This window comes from Epinephelus lanceolatus, chromosome 12 (assembly GCF_041903045.1).
Source record: "Epinephelus lanceolatus isolate andai-2023 chromosome 12, ASM4190304v1, whole genome shotgun sequence".
Taxonomy (NCBI): Eukaryota; Metazoa; Chordata; class Actinopteri; order Perciformes; family Serranidae; genus Epinephelus; species Epinephelus lanceolatus.
In genome coordinates, this window is record NC_135745.1 from 37,022,379 (window position 1) to 37,046,411 (window position 24,033).

The 24,033-nt window shown below is 43.0% G+C and overlaps 1 protein-coding gene across 3 annotated transcripts; it reads left to right on the forward strand.

Moving 5' to 3' along the window:
• The first annotated feature begins 218 nt into the window (after positions 1 to 218).
• On the forward strand, positions 219 to 23,367 carry dspa (desmoplakin a). Of its 3 annotated transcripts, none has more exons than XM_033650110.2 (24): positions 220 to 596; positions 1,624 to 1,708; positions 1,837 to 1,955; positions 2,292 to 2,436; positions 6,100 to 6,225; positions 6,392 to 6,451; positions 6,544 to 6,711; positions 7,910 to 8,014; positions 8,105 to 8,200; positions 8,286 to 8,411; positions 10,382 to 10,534; positions 10,635 to 10,789; positions 11,032 to 11,158; positions 12,924 to 13,110; positions 13,216 to 13,463; positions 13,596 to 13,777; positions 13,904 to 14,042; positions 15,646 to 15,839; positions 15,980 to 16,142; positions 16,522 to 16,605; positions 16,725 to 16,832; positions 17,025 to 17,123; positions 17,262 to 19,076; positions 19,633 to 23,367. In XM_033650110.2, exons 1-24 carry the CDS (start codon positions 352 to 354, stop codon positions 22,840 to 22,842), a joined length of 8,139 nt encoding a protein of 2,712 aa, XP_033506001.2. In that variant the 5' UTR covers positions 220 to 351; the 3' UTR covers positions 22,843 to 23,367. The 3 variants fall into 3 exon arrangements, with proteins under 3 accessions (XP_078029504.1, XP_033506001.2, XP_033506002.2); XM_033650111.2 differs by having other exon boundaries at positions 17,262 to 17,759; XM_078173378.1 differs by having other exon boundaries at positions 219 to 596; positions 12,924 to 13,463.
• Positions 23,368 to 24,033: the final 666 nt, after the last annotated feature.

The following is a 24,033-nucleotide window of genomic DNA, read 5'->3' on the forward strand; positions in this document are numbered from 1 at the left end:
TAGATAATAACATAATTAGTCATAAGGTTAAACACAAGTTGTATTTCATCATAATTCAATTGAAAAGTCAAAGTTTTGATTGCAACACAACTTTTTAGGAGAAACAAATGACAGCCCATAATCTTCCCACACACAGGCAAGTGGGTGCACGAGTGTTTCGTAAACACAGCAAGGTGTGGTTTCTCTCCAAAAGCGGTCAGCTTCCGTCTATTCACAGCAGAGCTGCATTATCTGCGCAACAGGAGACGGGGAGGGGAGAGGCGCGCGGTCTGTCCTCTGTCTGGACAGCGGAGCAAAACTAACTTTATTCTTTCTTTTAAACATCTGGGGAAAAAACAACAACTCATCAACATGAGTATGTACGGCTCCAACTCGAAGCTGGCTACCATCGGCCAGAGAAGCAACTCGCGGCAGGATTTGTCGAGTCCAAGTTTTAGAAACGACGTGTTCGTCGGTGGAAACGGCTTCCAGGGAGATTACCAAGTAGGGGACGGATACACCTACACCTACTCCAGGACCTCCATGCACGGCGGGGGTGCACAGAAACTCGCCATGGGTGCTGGTGGAGGAGGTGGAGGAGGTGGTGGAGGAGTCAGGTAAGACTTTAAAATTGCTTTAAAATGAGTGTCACGGCACCAGGGTGTACTTCAATTAGCCATTAAAACTCATGTAAAGAAAAGTTCAGGGTCTTCCGAACAAACAAAATGCAACAAACTCTTGAGAATTATTATGTCAGCTGTTTCCAAGGAAAGGCATTAACCCATTTGGAAATGTTTTGGAGGATTATGTCGTTACTATAGGCGCAATTAAAAAGAAAAATGTCATCAAACAGGTTTCAAAAAGGCTAGCTCACCGCTGAATAGCAGACAGGTGAAGTCTGTCAGAGCTAATTGTTGCTACAGGTACGTGAAGTATCCTAAATTTCTGTAGCTGAAACTGTACTTTCATGTTTCCCACGTTTTTGTCTAAAACGTCATTTCTTATAATTATTTCGTAAGTGTGTTTCCATGTTATCCCAGTTGTGTCACTGCTGATTATTCTGAATTACAACAGAGGATATACATGCACACGCCCCTCAAAATGTCCTCCCGCTACTATCAGTCAGCAACATGTCAGTGTTAACAGTCTGTGCCAGAGCTTTTTCAACTATTTCCTTTTCAAAATTCCTTTTTTTTAAATGCTTAACTCCTGCTGAGCAAAGGTTAAGTGAATAAAACACGTTTTTGTGGAGCTCTTTAAAGAGAGAAAGTTATTGGTTAGTTATTTTTCCTAGGTGGTGACCCATTGATGACACATACTCATGCCCCATGACCTATACACAACATTGAATGAGATTGTGTTGAATTTAAATACAAAGGATTATTCCTCATCAATTCATTAAGAGATCTGACATTTTACATTTATTTCCACGACACCCACTGATCATTTACAAGCATTTATACCAATCTTGTAACCTATTAACTATATTAACAGTGTCTCTCTTGAAAATAGTGCTTATTACAGGCTTAGAAAACCACACAGAGATACTAGCTGTGCATAATTGAGTGCTTATAACACACTGATATAATCTGAAGCTACATTTCAAGCTCTGAAAATGCATTGTTGTGTTTTCTTCACGTGCAGTGTGCAAGCAATTCAACAGAAGGCTCTGTTCCTGAAAAGCCAGTGCCAGGAATACCTGCAGAGAGCCAAGATGATTCTCCAGGGTGTAAGTGTAGCATGCAGATTACACTGATGACATGTGTGTTTCACTTTTAGTGGTAATTATAACGATGTTGCCGTCACAAGTGTTGCAGGTGGGTGGAGTTCAGTGTGTATATTGTGTGGGTTTCACAGGGGGGTCCAGCCATGGAGGCAGAGAAGCTCATGATCATGGCCGCAGAGACCATGGAGCAGATGAAGGTCTGTGGCAGAGACCTGCAGCAAATGCGCATCCCCAATGACGTCTTCGCAAGGTAACACAAGATGCAGTGTGCGTTTGTTTGCCTTTGCAAAGTGTTTGCTGTCTTTGCATGTTTGCATTTGCATGTGTTCATTCATGAACATGCACACACCAACATGCCTTAAAGGTTAAAAGGTAACACAAGCTGGTGTTTGAACTTGTAGAGAAGCATCTGAATTTTACTTTCAAGTCGAACTGAACCTTGTAAAGACAAAGTAACTCTGAGGAGTTATTTGCCAACATTCTTCCTATTCAGCCGGATTTGCCCAGCTGAGCTCTTTGAAGCTGAGTGCTCAGTGTGCCCCTGGAAGACTCACAAAGTATTTTCCTTTTTTGTACAATCCCACAGTGTAGAACAGATGCAGCACATGCATGGTCTTATCCAACAGCAATTAGTTGGCAGTATGACCACGAGACGGAACAGAGGCAGCGTGGGTTCCCTCGAGGGGGGGAGGATCTTTAATGATGCCATGGCCTGGATTGCCCAACAGAAGGTGAGCTCTTCATACGTCAGAGACATCAGAGAACAAAAGCACAGAAATATGGGTGATGTGGTTGAAATCAGTATTACATAATAATCTTTTTCCTTTATTAAGGCCCATCACAATATTGTAAATGTAGGTAGGAATCACATATACAGTAATACACATGTGTAATTAAATTATCTGTGCTTTGATCACTCATTTTCCGTTTTAATTACACTTTACTTGTAATTACTGATTTGCACCATCATTAAATGATAATAGAGATGAATTTCATCCACAAATGTCCTGGTAAAACTCAGTGCCAAGCTGTTATTTTAGCAGTTTGAATAGTTGCACCTGCATGTGTGTGCATGCCGATATGCCTGCCTGAATTAGGGCGCACCATTTTTTATGTGAAGGCAGGACGAAGGGGGGGGGGATGCACTTACACTATCTCTTATTCTGACCTCCCGTAACTGAAACCATCTGGACACGCTGCCAAAACCTGATCCGTGAGTGAAAGAGGCCAGGGGAGGCGGAGAAGGGTTGAAACAAAGGAGAGGAAAGAGCTCTGCCATTTGAGACAAAGACGGCAAGAGAGGAAGGCAAAGAGAGAGAGAGACACACACACACAGAGTGAGGCAGATAAAGACGCTGTGGGAGCAAAAGAAAAGTAGAAGTTAAAGGAGTGTGAAATCTGACACTCACCACTGAGTCAGATGTTATGGAACAGGGCAGTTCAGCAGAACTCTAACACGCTCATGGGAAAACGCCCTTCGACTGTCTCTACCTCCCGAACCCTCCCACCCGACCTAAAACACACCCTGTCAGTCTGTCACCACTCACGCCTCGCCCTTTATATTTAATCATTCAGTCCTTGTCATCCGATATAAAAACAGTTCTTTGCGTGTTTTTCTGTCACAGTCTTTGTACTCTAGATTTTGCCTTTTTTATATCACCAAACCTGGCAACATATCACTTGCCATTTTTACCTACTGTCTCTCTCTCTAATGTTCCTGCTTGTAGTCTTGTATCTACAGTGCAACATAAGCCATTGTTGACCTTGCTACTCTGAGTATTAGCTGTACTGCAGACAGTCTCTTTACAGTCAAGTTGTGTGTGTAGCCTCAGCCAAGGAGTCATGAAGGAAAAGGGAGTGGTGAGAGAACAAAAGCCTTGAAAGAGAGAGAAAAAATGCAAGTAAAGAGCCCGGACTGGCTGAGGTCGGTTCGCTGGTTGAGCACTTATCAAAGCTGAGGGCTGCTAACAAGGGGGTGAATAGTTGGGATAGTTTCCTGCTTGACAACGGACTTAATGATTACAGGCTGACACCTAGAGGACAAAGAGCGGAAGGACGGACGTAAGGTCGGGGAATTCAGAGCAGGGACGGCACAGCAGTGTATGTGTGGAGACATAGCATTATGTTTCCCTAGAAAATAAGGATGGCTCACTGTGTGTTTTTATTATAGTTAAAGCAATTAAAACTTTTGGATACAACAGGGAAAGAATTGGAAATGCTAAATATATGGTTTTATTCTAAGAAACTAACACTTACAGTGATAGTTTTTGGTAATCATGCAGCCAACACAAACAGGAAACTTGTGATTGGTATTAGAAATTAAATTAAGCCTCACTATACACCTTATACTGTTTGTTTATTCTGCCACACATTACGTATTGTGTGGAAGTGTGGGGAAATGCATATAAAACAAATCCAAATCCAGTTTTCATACTTCAAAAGAGAGCCAGAAAAATTGGGAGCAAAACCTCATTCAGAGAGGCAACAAACTCATTATATATTAAACTTAAGACTATAAAATTTGAAGATTTGTTTGACTTGAAAACAGCTCATATTATTACCTGAAAGTGTACAAAAGTTGTTTCAAAAGAGAGAAAGTCAAAGTGCTTTGAGGCGTATTTTTATGTTCCAAAAAACAGTGGTGAAGGAACATGTAGAACATTAAGTGGGTTTAAAGAAAGGTGTAAAAATAAGGTATTGATCAAATATGAAAATGGACGATCAGACTGTAATACTGACGAAGAAGAACAGGATACAGGAAGCTGCCTTTTGTTGCTATGTTGCCTTGTTTGCCTGTTTTGTCATTGATTGCTAAATATCAATCAATCAATCTTTATTTCAGACTCAAAAATAGGTCCATATAAAATATAATAAAAATAGACGACATACACACAACATACAAGACAGGATTAAAAACACACCTAAAAAACATACAAACACGCTCGCCAGTGTCTCCAGAAACTAGAATAATATCTGCTAAATATGATGTGCTGTTTAAAAGGTTGGTGTTACAACTGTAGCTTCAGCCTACACCTGTTTCGAACTGCAGTAGTGTCTAAGTTATGTTAAATTATTTGATTGCAATGTTTTGCATAGAGATGTACTGATACCACTTTTTTCCTTCCTGATGCTGATTCCGATCCCTGAACCTTTGGTATCCGCCGATACCGAGTACCGATCCGATACTAGCATGTAAAAAAAGAAAATAGATGGGATATGAATTGTTGTATGTCTCAACTCCTAAAACTCTATGTAAAATATTAAGAAATAAATACATAATAGTAGAATGAATGCCATAAAACTTTTTTTTAATTATTATTATGCAGTGTTGACAAAGATCAAGACACAGGTTAAAGTGCAGCCACACAATTTGGTGAAAAAGACATTTTAAAGGCTACAGTAGAATGCTTTTTAAACTCCGCTCTGATTCCGTTTCGTTTGCCTGTAGCGTGCGTATGCGTAATGACATGAGGCATTACGTGGTATCGGGTTGGTCATAGGCTGTACTCGCCGATACCCGATATTTTAGGCAGTATCAGAGGCAGTATCAGAGGCAGTATAAGTCCTGTATAAGTATCTGCCATTTTCTGTGAGAGGCTGTGACTTTATTTACATGAATTTGTAGATTAATACGTGATGTATGTGCATATTATTTCTATTTGCAGACTGAAATAAATTCCAACTTCTGGGAAAACAAAACAATACAAAACAAGAAAAGACTAAAACAATGAGTTGATCTCACTTTTAACTATTGCCTTTGTGGCTAAAGCTAATAAACCCGTTCCTCTGTGCTCTAGACCCTCGTTGTTATCCAAAAACTATTAAGAACACACCAGTGAGCCCCACTGTTAGGCTGTGTTGCATATTCCTTCATCATGATGAACATTGGGCACTAATTTATTTGGAGTCAGTTCCACATACACTGTCCTGCTGTTGCAAGTACTCACTAGAGCACCAAATGTGTATTCATTCGCAGCTGAAAATAGTCCCCAACAAATGCACAATTTGTTTGAGTGGGATTTACCAAAATGCACAGTACCCAGCTGGGTTTTTGAAATTGCTTTCAAAAATAAAGCGATGTGTTTGTGACCTATTTTTTAAAAATTTAAATCTTCAGTAGGAGTGAATGGGCTTTGGGTGGAGAGCAGGGAGGTTAGAAAGTATGCTGTTTGTTGTTTTCAAGGAGTTTATTGACAATAAGAAATAAGAGTTAACACAAGCCCTCTTTTTTGAATTGGTATACATATGGTATACATTATGTCATAAACCATTGTTCAGTCATGTTCCACAAAATATGTTATTTCCCTTCAGTTGAGGTTGATTTTGATGCTGTAATTGTGTGCAGCAGTTATTACATTTCCAAAGCTCATTAACTGTGATCCTGCATCTTGTAGCGCATGATTGAGACGGCTCCGTGGGGGGATGACGCCGAAACCATAGACAAGCAAATCATGACCCACAGCAAAAACCACAGCTCTATCCAGAGGAGCCAGGAAGTAGACCGTGCCAGAGATGAACTAGTACGTGGTCATTCTGTTTCCCTGTTTTGAAGCTTTTTTTTAGTCGCTCATTTCCTTTGACCTGGATTCATTGAATATCATGTTGGTTAAGGAGGATGTGCATCATGTGTGCACAAGTTTTCTAATCTTATTTAAAGCTGAGCTAAAAGCAAAATGTCTTTTTTAGAACATGAGGGGCGACAAGTACAACCTGTCCATCCTGGAACAAGAATGGGAAAGCCTGCAGGTAGGACAACACTCCTACAAAAATGCTTTCTTTTCAATTTGTTGAACACTATCTTAAATTATATTCATAAATTAAACTTGTGTCTGCCTCAGAAAATGTCCCACAGCCGGGTGAATCAGCTGCGTGAGCTTCAAGGCATCATCGACGAGATCTCCCGAGCCATCATGTGGGTGAATGAGAGAGAGGAGGAGGAGCTGATGTTCGACTGGGGAGACAAGAACATTGACCAGTATATCCCCCGGAAGCAAGAGAGCTACTCCGTAAGGATCTCTAGCTGACCTTGGATTTTTCTGTCTTAGTTTAGGGGTGTGGTTTTAGCTTGAAGCAGTATGTCACCCTCCAAATAAACATTTGTATTTGTCAATTACTCACCTCATGTTATGTGAGTTTGTGAAGAAGTCTTGTTCACATTTAACAAGAGCAAAAACTACATAAGAACATCTCTGAACAAACTCTCACACAATTTGTGCAGTATAATCCAAGTCTCTCTTATCCAGTCGTATGCTCAGTACTTACCGAACACATTACCTTGCTGTCAGACAGCCCTCTCCGATGGGGAGCTGAAATGAAAATGAAATGAATCTATGTTCTCTTCAAAGCCAGACTCCATTGACAAAAATACTAATTTTACTTTGACAGACACAGAAGCTGCTGGTCTACTGCTGCCACTATTTGTTGGTTTGTGTGTATTATTGTGTGACTTTAGTGTGTTAAAGAGTCAGTTCACATACACCGAAGTCACACAACAGCACACACAAACCAACAAATAGTGGCAGCAGTAGACCAGCAGCTGCTGTTTCCAGCAAAGTAAAATTAGTGTTTTTGTCTATGGAGTCTGGCTTTGAAGAGAGCATGGGTAAGTTTCACTTTGAGTATAGTTTCCTGTTTGAAAGGGCTGTTTGTTTGGAAAAGCAGATTTTTTTTGTGAACCAGACACATGCGAGAAACAGTTTTATTCATGAATTCAGCCTAATACTGGGCGAGTAATTGGTATACACACAGAGTTCCTGCAGATCCTTAAAAAGTCTTAAATTTGATTTTGAAAATTTAAGGCCATAAAATGTCTTAAAAAGTCTTATTTTTGAGAGGAAACTTAGACTAACGGAGACATGTCTGAATACCTAATCAAATCTACATATTACTGTATCTAGTTACATGATTAGTTATAGGATTTTATTACTTTATTACTCGTAACGTGGTCACAAGTAACGACATCGAGGCAACTCAGAAAACATACTAAAAAACTTGGGACGATGGGAGTTAAAGCATCAGGCACTGGAGCACCGATGATATGTGAACGTTATGTTTGCTGCCGTGTATTAATGCGTTTTTTCTTTGTTGAGGTCTTAAATAGGTCTTAAATTGGACTTTAAAAAATCTGCAAGAACCCTGACAAATCTGGCTCTTAAAGGTCAAAGTCTAGCCTATGGGGTCCCTTACTTTCTGTTCTCCTGACAGGGTCTGATGAGGGACCTGGAGGAGAAAGAGAAGGACCTCAACAAGCTGAAGGTGAAAGCAGACGGGCTCCTGAACAACAACCACCCTGCCTCAGATAAGATCGAAGTAAGTCGCTTTGTCTTTCCTGTGTGTTTTCCACCCTAAACAGGAAATGACTCAGTGGTGTTGTAGTGACGACTCTGTGTGCGCCCACAGGCCTACATGGACACCTTACAGACCCAGTGGAGCTGGCTTCTCCAGATCACCAAGTGTATCCATAACCATTTGAAGGAGAATGCTGCCTACAGCCAAGTAAGTGCTCAGTCACTGCTGTGACAGTAGTGCCCTGTGTGTTTTCATGTGAACACTGATCAGAGCTTTTTGCTGCCACCTTCAGTTTTTCAAGGAGGCCAATGAGACCTACGCGAAGCTGCAGAAGGAGCACGAGATGATCCGGAGCAAGTTCTCCTGCGACAAGAACACCCCGCTGGAGAACCTCAATGACCTCCTGAGAAACCTGGAGGTATCATTACACTCAAACCTAGACATACATATTCCTCTGCAGGTGTGAAGCACAAAACGGGCTAAAACAATTTGCCTGTCTGGTGAACTGGTTTGACCAGGTTTTATTAAGAGTCTAAATGGAATCCTAAGTCATGTTGTATAGTTTGGAACCTTAAATCTGTGGTGTTCAGTGGCTCAGGTAAAAAGAGACACTAAAGGTGTACTGCAGTTTTTTTCATGAACTGGTCAAGACTTTCAGACTAGCTGGAAGAAAATGTTCAACATACACATTTAGGTGTTTATACTAGTTCAGATTTCTGTTTATTTAGTCAGATAATGCATATTTCGTGTATTTAAACATGAAAATTCAGAAAACGTGTTAGATAAAAAAATAGTTGACTTAAAGGGAAATTTTGGTTTATTTCAACCTGTCTCCTATCGTCCTAAATTTGTTTCAAGTGACTAGTGACATAAAAATAATAGTTAGCATGTTAGCCATTAGCCTAGATACAGCCGGGGCGCGTAGTAGCGTCAGACCTGTTAAAACTAAGTGAACGGGCAACCTTCTAGTGCAAAGTTAGTCCACTAAACAAGCTTTTTTCCACAAAGACCGCCTCATATCGGTAGGATAAATGTCAGAGAACATATAGAAAACGACATGTAAACGTGTTGTCTTACCTTACCGGTGTGCTGCCATGTTTGTTTACCATTTAGCTCTGCTTTCCAAAGTGCGGCCGAAATATATCTCGCGAGCTCTAGATAAAGCCCAGCTGGATACTACTCCAGGTGGAGGTGTCAAGTCCTCGGTCACATCCAGACCTTGAAAATAAGGCTGCAACCGGTCCCATTCCTTGCAACAGAGGCATTCCTCTTCTGTGGGCACTGGGGCACAGCATTCACAGGTACACCACCAATCTCTCGTCCTCTACCTGTTGCGCCTCTCTCTCTCTCCTCCTCCGTTCTTCAATTTCACGAAGAGCTTTGTGAAATTGAAGAATGGAGGAGGAGAGAGGAGGAATGGCTGCTGCAAGGCTGCGTAGCTCTGGAGATTGGTGGTGTACCTGTGAATGCTGTGCCCCAGTGCCCACAGAAGAGGAATGCCTCTGTTGCAAGGAATGGGACCGGTTACAGCCTTATTTTCAAGGTCTGGATGTGACCGAGGACGAGACACCTCCACCTGGAGTAGTATCCAGCTGGGCTTTATCTAGAGCTCGCAAGATATATTTCGCCTTAAAATGCATAAAAATTGACAATTCTTATCTTTAAAGGCCATCTTCTCAACATTTTCTCATACTCTGAATGAGAAATCTCCACCTTTAAAAGGACTTACCAGCACATACTGTGCACCAAACCTTGCACTTTTATTCCTGTCTCTATCTCCTCTGGAGGTTTTTACAGAAGTGGTTGTTCATGTATAGTCATGGCCTGATTTATAAAACATTTTATGCCTAAAAACATAGCAAAAATTGATTTTTTGATTTGATTTACGGAGGGCTGAAAAGAGATGTCCTGAATTCCTTTTATAAAACCTTTGACTCAGTGAAATGAAAACAAGAAATTTGAACCTGGCTTTATCCAGTGGTTCAGATTTCCGTTCTGGAAATTTAGATAAGATAACTTTATTTGCCATTTGTACACTTGCACTCACTCGAGATTCATAGGAATTCTTCTGCAAGTTGGAAAGAGACAAGTATTAAATAGTACAAGATAAAGTGCACACAACAAGGTATAAAATGTATAATAAAAACAAGAATATATAGACACCACCTGCAGGGCATTCAGAAAGTATTCACATTATGGGCGTTGCAAGTGATGCAAATACATCTAATCTAAATTAGACTGCCTCATATGCATATGTATACAACTTGTAAATCAACAAATAATTAACTGTAGAACTTCCATGCTGGTATCCATTCGTTAAAAGCTGTACCCTCTTCACCTGTACTGTCTCCACCTAAACAAACACATCTGATTTTTGCACATTCACAGATGGAGAGGGAGCGAATCATGGAGAACAAGAGGCAGGTCCAAAGTCTGGTCAACAAATCCAAGACCATCGTCAGGTTGAAACCTCGCAACCCTGAGGACAAGAGCAGCAGCCCCGTCATAGTGCGGGCCTTGTGTGACTTTAAACAAGACCAGGTGGGATACAAGTTCTTCTGTCTGTGTCATACGCACACAGGCACCAAGTATGTTCTGGAATATTGTTTCCCCTGGTCATATGATCTGTTTTGTGCTTCAGAAGGGGATTTTGAAAGGAAATGAGGGCATCCTGAAGGATAACTCACAGCGCAGCAAGTGGCTGGTGACGGGACCTGGAGGTCTGGACATGTTGATTCCCTCTGTGTGTCTGTTGATCCCCCCACCAAACCCGCTCAGCATCGGCCTCGCCAACAAGTAAGAACCATTCAGTCAGTGTAGGTCTGTGAAAATCCTGTTCAGGTATTGGAGATAGAAAAACAAGCTTTGTTTTTGGATGGTAACATATTTTGTTGACTAGTAGATTTTAAAAGGTTTTTAAAAGCAGTAGCGATAAGTAATCAGTCTGTTAAAATGAAAACATGACAAACTCTTTGATAAATATTCCATTATGTTTATCATGTACTGTCTGCATATTAATGGCGTGTGCTGTTCCCTAGGAATGAGCAGTATTACGACGCCATCATGAGCATCTGGAACCAGCTCTACATCAACATCAAGAGTCTCATCTCGTGGCAGTACTGCCTCAGAGACATCAATTACATCAACTCCCTCACTGTCAGCATGGTAAGATATTACTAAGAATGCAGTTAACTTAAAGGGAAACTACGCCCAATTTCAAAAGTCATACATGTTATCCCTGTGGTTTAAGATGGTCCAGAAATATTGGCAGATATGAACTCTCCCAAGTTCAAAAACGAGAGTGCTTGAACTCAAATTTGTGATGTCATAGGGGATAAAGTCTGGAGCTGCTCCACAGATAATGAATTGGGAAAGATGTTCCAGATGACACTGAGAGCATCCAGAGTACATGGGTACATTTTCCTTTTCAGAACTGAGAACACTTCAACAGAGTAAAGCTTATTTGGGTATAAAAAAAGAAAACAAAAATTTTGTGGGTCCACAAAATGAGCCTCCCATCATTGACTGCGTCCGAAATCGCATGCCATGCACTATGTTATTCAACATAGGATGCATTGGATGCACTGAGCCGTAATTACCACGGCACATCCTTAAGGCTAGTTCACATTACACGCTTTTCACCCTGACTTTGCATCGCGGAGACTATCGTAATCTTTTGAGTGTTCATACCTGGCGATGTGTGTTTCTGTCAGTGGGAGTCTCGTGTGTGCACACCACAAGATTTCTTCACCGAGCCCTCGCCGACAGAGCCCCAGATAACGCGGTGATGTCACCAAACTACATTTTTTAACTTGGAGACGACACATCGTAAAGCCATGGATATTCTTCCCAGTGCTGAATCAGATCAGCCTCCAGGGCCTGGGTCCAAACACTACACGCTCCCCGTGATCCTGTGGACGCCGCCATTGTTGTTGTTGCTTGCTGGCTTGACTCAGCGTTGCCAAATCTTGGGAGAGAAACAAGCAACCAGGGCTATGGAAACAAGCCCAAAAGAAGCGACTGCAGTCCGACATGCTATCATGCGTTTAAATAACTTATTAGACAGATATATATAGAGGAAGGCGATGTTTAGAGAGCAAGCCCAAATAAGCAGCTCCACTTTAGAAACAAGCCCATACTCGCGGCTAATAAGTGGACCTGGCAACCCTGCGGCTTGTCTTCCTCACATTTCTTCCGTCCTCCTGCGTGCTGACGTGGGACATATCCCGCTCTTTGTGAGTCGTGTCACACTTCTCCAGTTTTCTATCATGCCAGATATCCAGTCCCAGTCGCAGACGAGGGGGCGACTTGCTCGTAGGCTTGTTCACACACGAGGACTCATCATGGCAGACTATCTGCCGACTCACCTCTGACCCAAGGTGGCTCTCAAGATCCTCTGCAACGTCAAAATCGTGGTGAAAATCGTGTAATGTGAACTAGGCTTAAGCGCCTTTTTGCTGGTTGGAGACAGGTAACCATGGAAGCCTGGGGCAACCAAGGCTGTATGGGCAATTAAAAAATACATTTTTTTTGTAACTTTAATATTTCACCAGAAATAGTATGCAATTCACTTACAGTTGGTGTCATAGAAAGGTTTCAGACACTAAAAAAATCCCTCATACTGTTTTAGCCCACTAAATAGCATGTTAGTATGGAATTTCGGACAAAGCCAGTGTTTATGGATCAGCTCGTTAGAGACTTACTTCTCTTGTTTCTGGCCTTAAGAGAGAGACTAACTCATGTTCACAAACATTGGTTGAATTCTTAATTCAAGTTGTGTTTCCCTATAACTATTACTATAAGTCACTGTTTTCATGTCAAGCAAAACTGAATTAGACTCCGTTTCCGTCTCATCTGAAACACTGTCTGTGGGAGTTCGCTCAGCTCCTGTGTCTTTTGCCTAACCCCACCCCTCTCCATTGTCTCGCAGCTGTCCAAGATGCGTCCCGAGGAGTACCGCAGTGTCATCAAAAGACTGGAGACTCACTACCAAGAGTTCATGCGCACCAGCCAGGGTTCTGAGCTGTTCGGGGAGGAGGAGAAGAAAACTATCCAGGGTCACGTTGATCAAGCCCAGACCCACTATGATACACTGATTATCCAGCTGCCGACTTACAGTGAGTGTAAAAAAAAATTATTTATCACTAAATTGTCAGGAAAAATACTGTTTTTTTCACTATATGTACATATTAATACTCCAAATTGTTTACCAACCAATAAAGGGGAGGATGTTGTGGAGGTTAAAGCCCAGAAACAGGAAACCTCCAAGCCCTCAACTCCCAAGATACCCAAGAAGATCAAACCCCAGCCTCCGCCACCCAGTTCTACCCTCAGCCTCACCCTGCTCAATAGTCTGCAAGAACTTCGAGGCAGGCTGGAGCTGGCTGAGTCCGGTCTCACCAGTCATCTCCATGTTCACCTGGGGGAGAACAGTGTGCACGAGTGCTCAGTGCACATCCAGAAGCTGCAGGTGTGTAACCTTTCATTTATTCTATCTAATTAAATGTGAGGGGGTTTAAAAATGTGCGAAATGTGGTTGAAATGTAACTAGCACTTAAAAAAAAAGAAGAAAAATTAACTATTATTACACATTGTTATCCAGAATGTGCAACAAGACCTGGACTCCATTCATGACGATTACCTGCGACTAAGAGAATTGATCGTAAAGCAGCTGGAGGGGTTACCTGCAGACTCTGAGGAAGCCAGGTTCCTCCGCTCTGAACTGGAAATCATCAACCAAAAACTGGGAACCCTGCAGGGTCTCTACCCAGCCTACCTTCAAAGGTACATACCTATAGCCTTATCACATCACATTGCTACTGATTATACCTCAAAACAACTTTTTTTACATATTTAAAGCCATTTGCAAGAATGAGTGCATTTAACGTAATGCCTATGTGTCTTTGACAGGCTGTCGGCTCTTAAGGCCTTGCTCCACAGCTTTCTCCAGGCTGAAGATATCATCAAAGTCCACGAGGCCCGGCTGACAGAGAAGGAGACCACCTCTATGGACCCTCGAGAGGTGGAAAGCTATCGGAGCACACTGAAGGTTTGGCATGCTTTTTATGTTTAGTTTGAACTGCAGTCTTTTGATTTACAGTTTCCAGTTACATTGTAGTTGCATAAAGGGGAAACACTGTATATGCCACATAGGCAAGTCCTAGTTTCTGGTTGTGCATTCAGTCACTCTGAGCTGAATGCAGGTTCACTTGTGAAGGCCCTGCAAGTTGGGGTGGCTTTGAATGAATGTAGGTATTGCCCATCTCCAGAATGCTACCCCTAAACCCACCAGAATGCAGGAAATCCGTAGCCTGGAAATCCAGACTCAAATCTAGAAAGATTTTGAGTCTGGCCCTCACCGATACACCACTAACTGACTGCACGCAATTGGATAGCACGATGGCCAGTCAGAGCAAAAAACAATGTGACGTATTCATTGCACTAAGTCCCATTTGTTTGCTGAACAGTGGGGCTAACTGATATATATTGCTTTTGCCATATCCCGTTGGCGAACTAGCAAAAATGTCCTTCCTGGAGGTGAAGGCTTCTAGGGCAGTCTTCTGTTCCTCTCTCAAGGAAAAACATAAGTGTAGTTGGCTTAGCGTTTCTTCCAAAGCTAAATTGAATGGACGCGGTCCTTCGGCAGCTGCCATCTTGGCTGTTTAGTTTTCGACTCCTCAAAATGTTACGTCCGCCCAGAGCCCGCCTCTGTCGGATAGACTGATCTGATTGGTCAGATAGGCGATTCAGCGGGCCCTGCTCATCGGGGCCAGATCCCCGTGCAGTGCAAGTTAGAATTTGCTAGGGGCGGGGCATCTGGATTTCCAGGTTAGGAAATCGGTCTACCACATCCAAATTTTTCGCTCCATGCTGTTTGTGTTTGCCACTCTCTAATCAACTCTTGCGACATGCGGCACATGTGCCGTATGACGTAGCCCGTGTCGCAAAGATTTAAAGGGGAAGGATCGGTCTTACGGATCAGCTGCTTTTACACATACCCGATCCAGCTGTAATGTTGATATCGCGGCTGATGTCCGATCCTAATATGGGATCGGTGCATCCCTTATAATAATCCAACATCTGATAGCATAACACTCATGTGGGCCATCTATCTGTATTATGAGTACTTAATTTTTCTAATAATACTCATGTACTTTTACTTAAGTAACATCTTCAATGCATGCATTTCACTAGTAATTATGTATTTTCATATTGCAGTACTGCTGTTTTGCTAAAGTAAAGGATCTGAATGCTTCTTCCACCACTGACAAAGCCCATAGCCATTCTCTAATGAAGGTCAACCATATCATGCACAAAATCTCATAGCGTCGACCTCTGGATATAAATTAGGCTTAAATAGAATAGGGGGGAATGCAGGGGACAGTATTAAGAACACGTGCAGCTGCCCCCCACCCCCGACTCCACCCAAATAAAAGCATGAAAGTAGCAAAGGACTTTTGTTTTGACAAAATTACAGACATTTACACCATATATGAATGCAGAAAATACACACATTGCTGCACAGAAAATCACCAGAATGCAGGAAATTAAGTGTTTGATGCTCAAAATTTTCTGGTTGAGGATCCCCCAAACTCTCCCTTTCATATGGGCCCAAAATTGAATTGAATCTATTTTGTAATTCTTTATTAAAGCAAATGAAGATTGAACTGGAGCAAAAAAGAGACCTGCTGACTGCCATGGAGTCCGACCTGTCTAAAGCAATGCACTGGAATGGTCAAATCTCCGAGTCCTTCCACAAGTGCGACGTGGACTTGGCCAAGTACTCAGACCTAGTGGGTCAGATGTCTGACCGCTGGCGCCGCATCCAAACCCAGATTGACAGCAGGTAGGATAGTCTGTATATCTACACATATTCCTGTAACACCTGGGGAATGTTTCTCCACATCCTCCATTCGTCATTGCTGGAAAACAACAGTAAAAATACCCTTTCATCCTTTCCTCTCCCTCCTACGCTTTCCTCCTCAGAGTGTGGGACTTGGAGAAGCAGGAGAAACAGCTGAGTCATTATCAGCAGAGCAGTGCGCTCCTGGAACAGTGGATAGACAATGCCAGGAAACGCCAGGATAACCTTCAGACAGTGAAGCTCAGTGACATCCAGACATTAATGGACCACCTCAACCAGCAGAAGGCACGTATTTCCTTGTTTACATCAACATATTGTAGTCAGGGCTGTATGCTCGATATCTATATTCCAACAATATTGTAGGGTTGACAGTTGGTGCTTCCATAAAATTACACAGCAGAATAAACGAAAAGTGATGCAAAAATGTCAGTTGTCTCTCAGATGATTTATGAAGTTTGACCTACTAGCCCTTGAGACCAAGAAAATGAATTTGTTGACTAACTGCCTATATTAATCTCATTGAAATTCTGCCTATCACTATAATAACATCATTAAAAATCTTGTCTTATAAAGTAATTAATTTATTAGAAGAAGCACAGGCTGCACAGTGTCATGTCAGATTAGATGAGTGAATTTAACGCCCCCCCCTTTGTTGACTGCACAGGCGCTTCACACTGAAATCAAAGGGAAGAAGGAGAAGGTAGAGGATGTGCAGAAAGACGCAGACACCTGTGCTGCCTCCATAAAGGTAAGCAGTTGTTTAATGTGCACCATTTTCTTTCATTCAGAAATATTTTCATACATGTTAACAAGCTGTGATGCCAAGCAAGTGTGGTGCAAAAATAACAACGTCCGTATTGTGTTCAGGACTACGAGCTGCAGCTGGCTTCCTACAGTTCAGGCCTGGAAACTCTGCTTAATATTCCATACAAGAGGACAATGCTGCAGTCCCCCGCTTCTGTGGTCAGACAGGAGGTATGAGTGCTGTCTCTCCTTAAGTCATACTAAACCTATTTTCAGTTACATATAATGAATACACGTGAGCCATTACACACTTATGTATGTTAATCCTCTGTTTATACAATATAAATTAAACAATGCTTTGGACTGGATTATTTCCTTTTCCATTTGACATCAGCATTCATCCTTTAATTTTAACTCCCTCAGGCGGCTGATCTCCAGTCTCGCTACATAGAGCTACTCACCCGCTCCAGTGACTACTACAAGTTCCTAGGGGAGCTGCTGAAGAATATGGAAGAGCTGAAGGTAGGTATCAGAATGCATGATGCCATTTAAGACATCATTGTTTCTGTGAGTCAATAATTTTGTGTCAGTAAAACAAATCGCTTGGTTCAACAATATGAAAGTAGGTGACGGAGGCTCCTTTTGTCTTTGTCTCTTCAGATTAGGAACACCAAGATTGAGATGTTGGAGGAGGAACTAAGGCGTCTGAAGGAGGAAATTCAGGATCGTAGCCAGAAGAACAAGTCTCTGGAGGATGCGTTGGCCCGCTACAAACTGGAGCTCTCTCAATCACAAGACCAGCTCATTTCTATGGAGGAAGTCAAGAGAACCACAGCAATACAAGTTAGCGCTACCAAGGAGAGCCTGGACAGCACACACAGCCAGCTTCAAGAGCTTAACGACCAGCTGACCCGCATTAAATACCAGCTGGATGAAGAAAAGAGGAAGAGAAGGTTGGCAGAGGAACGCTACACCAGCCAGCAAGAAGAGTATGAGGGGGCTGTTCGCCGCAGACAGAAAGAACTGGAAGAACTCAACTGGGCCAAGATTGACTTAGAGAAGTCTGTGAAGGACAAGGAACGTGAACTGGAGAGGATGAAGATACTGCTAGAAGAGGAAGCGACACGTCGACGAAATGCTGAGTCTGATATCTCAAAGGTAAGAACACAGTGCACCCAGGAGCTTAATCAACTTAAGCAGACATACGAGACACAGATCCACGTCACCAAGACCACCATCCTGAAAGCCTCGCAACAAAAAGAAGAGGACACAGCAGAACTGAGACTGCAGATTGACAGACTCACTGCTGAGAAGAGAGATCTGGAGGAGGAGCTGATGAGACTGAGACAGACCATCGCTCATGCAGAAGAGCAGAAAAGCAGAGCAGAGCAGGAGGTCAGCCAGCAGAGGGCCTCAGTGGTGCAAGAAACAAGGATCCGCAGTGAGTTGGAGGTTCAGCTGAGATCACTCAAGCAGCAGGGGGGAGAGGATGAGCTCAAACTGAAGGAGGCCACTAAAAGCAATCAGGAAAAGTCCAGGCAGATCAGTGTGCTAACATTTAACCTGGAGGAGGAGGGGAAGAAGAGGAGAGCGCTGGAACTGGAAATCAACCGACTGAAACAGGCCGAGGCAGACCTGAAGGCAAAGAACGCCTCCTATCTTGAGTCTATTAACAAGCTGAAAGTGTCTGAGCAGGAGATCCGCATCACCCGAGTAGAGCTGGAGAAGCAGAGCAGTGAGAAAGCCAAGGCTGAGCAGAGTTCAATAAGGCTGCAGAGCCGTATCCGTGAACTTCAGTGCTCTCTGGATGGAGTGGAAGCTGAGCTGGAGAAGCAAAAGAAAGCAACCCAGGAGGAGCTGACACGCAGAAAGAGAGTGGAGGCAGATTTGGAGAGGATGACAAATACGTGCAGAGAGCACACCACCACAATTAGCACACTGAAATCTGTCCAGATAGAGACCACCAGCATTGGAAGGAAGTACGAGCAGGACCTCAGTGCTCTCCGGGAGGCTCTGGACAAGAGCATTAGGGAGCATCAAGTCACCAAGCAGGAGTTGGCAGCTGTCACAGCTGAGCTGAGGACCCTTAAACAGAAGCTCCAGCAGGAACAGGCTCGAATTTATGAGCTCAACCAGCGCAATGAAAGCCTGTATAAGACCATTGAGGAGAAGAGCCGCCAGCTTAACGAATACACTACGGAGATCGAAAGGCTGAAGACTCTGACGCAAACCCTGACGAAAGAGAGACTGAGGTTGGAGGAGGAGCTGAGGACAGTTAGACAGGAGAGAGATGAGCTGAAGATGAGCAGAGACGCTATTGATGGAGAAAGTGCCACTCAGATCTCAGCCTTGCATGTCCAGCTTCAGACTAGCACCAAGAGGACAGCGGAGCTCCAGGCTCTCATCAATGACCTGACCAAGGAGCGAGAAAAGCTAAAATCGGAAATAGACAAAATCCAAAAGCAATCAATCGAGGTATTTTCCAATGGGTTGAAGGAGCATCTCCACATAATCCTACTAATTTTTTTTTTCCTTTTGCATGAATGGCTGTAGGTGCATTAAGACTGAGCATGATTTCAGAGTGGCCCTTTTATATTAGTTACACGTGATTCATTTTCTGAGTTTTGCATGAAATTCACTTGCTTGCAAATGCTTTTTCTTAGACGTGCATGTTGTCACCCTTTTATTTTGCACATCATGTGACTAAAATTAACTCATACAACCTTAAAAATTACTCACTCACTACATACTAATTAATTTAACAAATGTAATGTACACATCTTTTTACATGTGTGTTATCAATGGGTTCAGTCCATACTGACAACTGATTTGACATTACTAAACATTCAATTGACCTGTGAAATAATAAATTGATATTGATAAAGAAAGGTTATATGTTAATAAGCTCTGACAACATGCTGCTAAGGAAAGCCACGTGTAATTAATCAGAGTTGCAGCTTTTTGCATAATCAATAACTTATTGGTATTTCTTTACACATGCAATAATGTGTTTTCCTATCTTTCCCCCCAGACATCCATGATGGTGCAAAGCTCCCAAAGCCAATACAGCGAAGTGCTGCTGGAGAGGGACACTTTGCTATCCAAGCTTAAACTGCTAGAGCAGGACAAAAGTCGTCACCAGCGCATAGAAGAGGAGCTCACCCGCATCAAGCTCTCACTAGAGACCGAGCTCCGCAACAAGCAGCGGCTGCAGGATGAAAAGAATGCCATCGTCAAAGATTTCAACTATATGAAGAGCCAGTTTGAGCTGAGAGAAAGCCAAATGAGGCAGCTTGAGTCAGACAGAGACAAGGCTGATCGAGACAGGCTCTCCCTGAAGAATGAGATCGAGAGGCTCATGAGGGAGCTAAAGAGTGTAGAGGAGCGGTACAAGAGCCGTCTGTTGATCTCTGAAAAGGAGGCATCAGAGCTGGCTCTCAAGAGAGATGCCCTGGAGAGAGAGATACAGAGGCTGCAGCAAAGACCCAGCACTCTGAACAAGCAGACCCAGACGGATGAGAAGGTCCCAACAATCGATCCTTCCAAGCTGGTATTTGATGGGGTGCGCCGCAAAGTCACAGCCCACCAGCTTTGTGACTGTGGTATAATCAGTAAAACCACACTAGACCAGCTCCTAAAGGGGAGAAAGAGCGTGGATGAGGTAGCTTTGGATATACAGCTCAGTCTAAAGGGTACTGGCGTCATTGCTGGCATGACAACAGCTTCTCAAGGAAAGATGCCATTCACTGAAGCGAAAAACAAGAACCTCCTCAGCCCTGAGAGCGCCCTCATGCTCCTGGAAGCTCAAGCTGCAACAGGCTACATAGTGGATCCTGCATTTAATGAAAAGATGCCTGTGGATACCGCCTGCTCGAGAGGGATTGTAGACACAGAAGATAGAGACACCTTGATAACAGCTGAAGCAGCTAGCCTAGGCTTCAAAGATCCATACACTGGCAAAGTACTATCTGTGGGTCAGGCTTGCAAACAGGGCCGCGTAGACAAAGACAAAACCATCCGCTTGCTCCAGGCTCAAGAGTCTGTTGGAGGCATACTGGACCCTGTTCTGAGTGTGTTCCTTCCAAAAGATCTGGCCTTGGATCGCAATCTTATTGATGAGGAGCTCTACAGGGCTTTGAACAAAAAACCCACCTGCTACCTGGACCCAGCAACAGGAGAGAAGATCAGCTATGCTGACCTCAGAAAGAAGTGTTCAGTGGAGCCTGTTAACGGCTTGCTTCTGCTCCATGGTCCAGAAAAGGCCAAGACAGTGAAGGGTCTCCGTGATGAAGTCCCTGTTACAAAGCTTGTCGAATCTGGACTGCTGACTGTAGATGAAGGGTCAACACTCACCAGCAGAGAAATTGAAGAAAGGCTAAAGAACTATCTCTATGGCACTACTTGCATTGCAGGGATCTATGATGAGGCCCAAGACCGAACAATGCCTTTCTATCAGGCAATGAAGGAAGGGCTGCTCATGAGAGGAACCACCCTGGAGCTTCTTGAGGCCCAAGCAGCTTCTGGCTTCATTGTTGATCCAGTGAACAATGTGTTCTTGACAGTGGAAGAGGCTGCAAAGAGAGGCCTGATAGGAAAGGAGTTTAAGAATAAGCTGTTGTCTGCAGAGAAGGCAGTAACTGGATACAAAGACCCAGCCACAGGACAGACAATCTCGCTCTTCCAGGCTATTGAGAAAGATCTCATTGAGAAAGGTCATGGAATCCGTCTTCTTGAGGCCCAGATTGCCAGCGGTGGGATTATTGACCCCAAAGAGAGCCACCGTATTGATGTTGCTGTTGCTTATCAAAGGGGATATTTTGATAAGGATATGAATGAGATCCTAACTTATGAAGGAGATGACACAAAGGGGTTCTTTGACCCTAATACTAAGGAGAACCTGACATATCTTCAACTGAAGGACCGGTGCTTAAAAGATCCCAAGACAGGCCTAATACTCCTGCCACTTAATGACAAGAAGAAGACCCAGAAGTCACAAGAGAGTCGTACCAATGTCCTTCGAAAGAGGCGGGTTGTGATCGTTGACCCAGACACAGGGTTGGAGATGTCAGTTAGGGAGGCCTATCACCGGGAGCTAATTGACTATGACACTTTCCTGGACTTGTCGGAGCAGGAGTGCGAGTGGGAGGAAATAACAATCAAGGGATCTGATGGCTCTGCACGTTTGGTGATAGTGGATAGGAAAACAGGAACCCAGTATGACATCCAGGACTGCCTGCAACGTGGTGTCATTGACCAGAAGTCTTTGGATCAGTATCGCGCTGGAAAGCTTTCCTTGACCCAGTTTGCTGATGAAATTACCAGCAAAACCAGCAGCACGGAGATGACCATCTCAGCTCTCAATGTTGATGACATGGTCACATGCAGCAGTCCCACCCAGGCCACACCATCTTCACCTACTGTCCGTAAACGCTTCAACAGTATTTCTATTACTGTTTCTCCCCCTGAGATGTTTGATGACCACAGCCCTGTGGGGGCTATATTCGACACAGAGACCTTGGAGAAAATCACTCTGTCAGAAGGGCACCGAAGAGGCATAGTTGACACTATTACAACACAGAGGCTACTGGAGGCCCAGGCATGCACAGGGGGTATCATCAACCCTGCCACCGGTGAGAGACTGTCGCTGCAGGATGCTGTCCATCAAAGCATCATCGATGAAAGCATGAGCGCTAAGCTCAAACCTGCCCAGAAGGCCTTTCTTGGTTTTGAGGATGTGAAGACTAAGAGAAAGATGTCCGCAGCAGAGGCAGTGAAGGAGTCATGGCTGCCCTATGAAGCCGGCCAGAGGTTTTTGGAGTTTCAGTACCTGACAGGAGGCCTGATAGAGCCCGGCACTGGACGCCGTATCACCATTGAAGAGGCTATCCGCAGAGGCTGGCTAGATGGTCAAGGTGCCCAGAAACTTCAGGATACACGGAGCCACCAGAAGAATCTGACCTGTCCCAAGACAAAACTGAAGATCTCCTACAAGGAAGCTATGGACAGCTGCATGGTGGAAGAAAGCAATGGTATGAAAATGCTGCAGGCCTCCTCGATATCCACCAAGGGAATCAGCAGCCCTTACAATGTCTCTAATCCAGGATCTCGCTCTGGGTCCAGGCCTGGTTCCCTTGTCGGCTCCAGGAATGGATCTCGTAGAGGCAGCGTGGATTACTCCTCTACGTACAGTTACACCTTCTCCTCCACCAGTACCAGCTATAGCTCCAACACTCAATCTTAATACACAGCATAGAAAACACAATGAAACTAGACGAGTTATCACTAGCAGTTACTATGCAATTTGAGTACTTTTCTAGACAGTTTTTCTAAATGTTTTTCTGCTACTTGTGCATTTTTGGGAGGTTTGTTTTAATACTGGATCTGACTCTGAATTTATTCAAGCGTTGTGATTGCAGTTTTTGGGGATTTGGTGTTTCAATATTAAACCTAATGCAGAGTATAATTAATGCTAGTATTCAAAGCATGCATTTTGAATGAATATATTTGTCACAGCTCATTTTAATATATGGCGCTTTTTTTTATAATTTAACAGTTTATTTCAAAATATGCTTGTTCAACTCACCTTCAGCATGCAGATAGAATTAATCTGCCATTTTTTATTAGTTTTTTTGCATCTTTAAAAAAATTAGTCGCAAATGCTGATGTTTTAGCTTAAAATACTGACTTGTCAATGTAATCAACTATGAAAAATTAATGCCACTAAAATGTTATTCTCACATGATTGAAAATAAAGTTGTCATAACAATTTTGATTCATTCATTCACTCATTCATGTATTGACTAGACACTAGATAGCTGTACTGTGGATTAAGAGCTGCGACAGTTCTCTGCAAGAGGAGAAAGCAGTATCCATTGTTACCTTTGGGTGGCGCTAATTGTCACGCTAAAACTTAGTAGTAGCATGTTTGTTCTCCAAGCACTGTTTACATTATACCAGAGAGGTGGAGATAATTGTACACTTTGGTTAAAATATTAGCAAGACTGTAATGTTATAATTATTAATGCAATGAGAGGGTATTTCACCAGCAATGCATGTTATGTCTGAATTTTGATAATCATGGTCTCTGTGTACTTATATATGAACAAACCTGGAGATCAGTAACCAAGCATTAAATATTAATGATCAAGCAAGTGTGGCCTAAAGATACTTTAACTGGAGATTGGAACATTTTACTACAATAGACCTCATTTTTGTTATAATTTAAAGAAAAGAGAAAAAAAAGTTAATTATTTATGTAGTGTATAGCACATAGACCCAAATAGTGTAAACCCAACACTATTATTGGTAACATAAACTGAATGTACCTCCTGTAAATTGTTCACTGTAACACTTAACACCAGAGTAAAGCAGAGTTTATTGAACATGAACACATAGATGAAGATTTGGGGAGAGGGGTGCAGAGGACACAGCC

What these genes read in the sequence shown, in the direction of transcription:
- dspa (XM_078173378.1), top strand. Translation starts at nt 352, where the DNA reads ATGAGTATGTACGGCTCCAACTCGAAGCTGGCTACCATCGGCCAGAGA. An exon ending in ACCGTGCCAGAGATGAACTA is followed by an intron (nt 6,226 to 6,391) that starts GTACGTGGTCAT and finishes TGTCTTTTTTAG; the next exon opens with AACATGAGGGGCGACAAGTA. An exon ending in CTGCCTCAGATAAGATCGAA is followed by an intron (nt 8,015 to 8,104) that starts GTAAGTCGCTTT and finishes GTGCGCCCACAG; the next exon opens with GCCTACATGGACACCTTACA.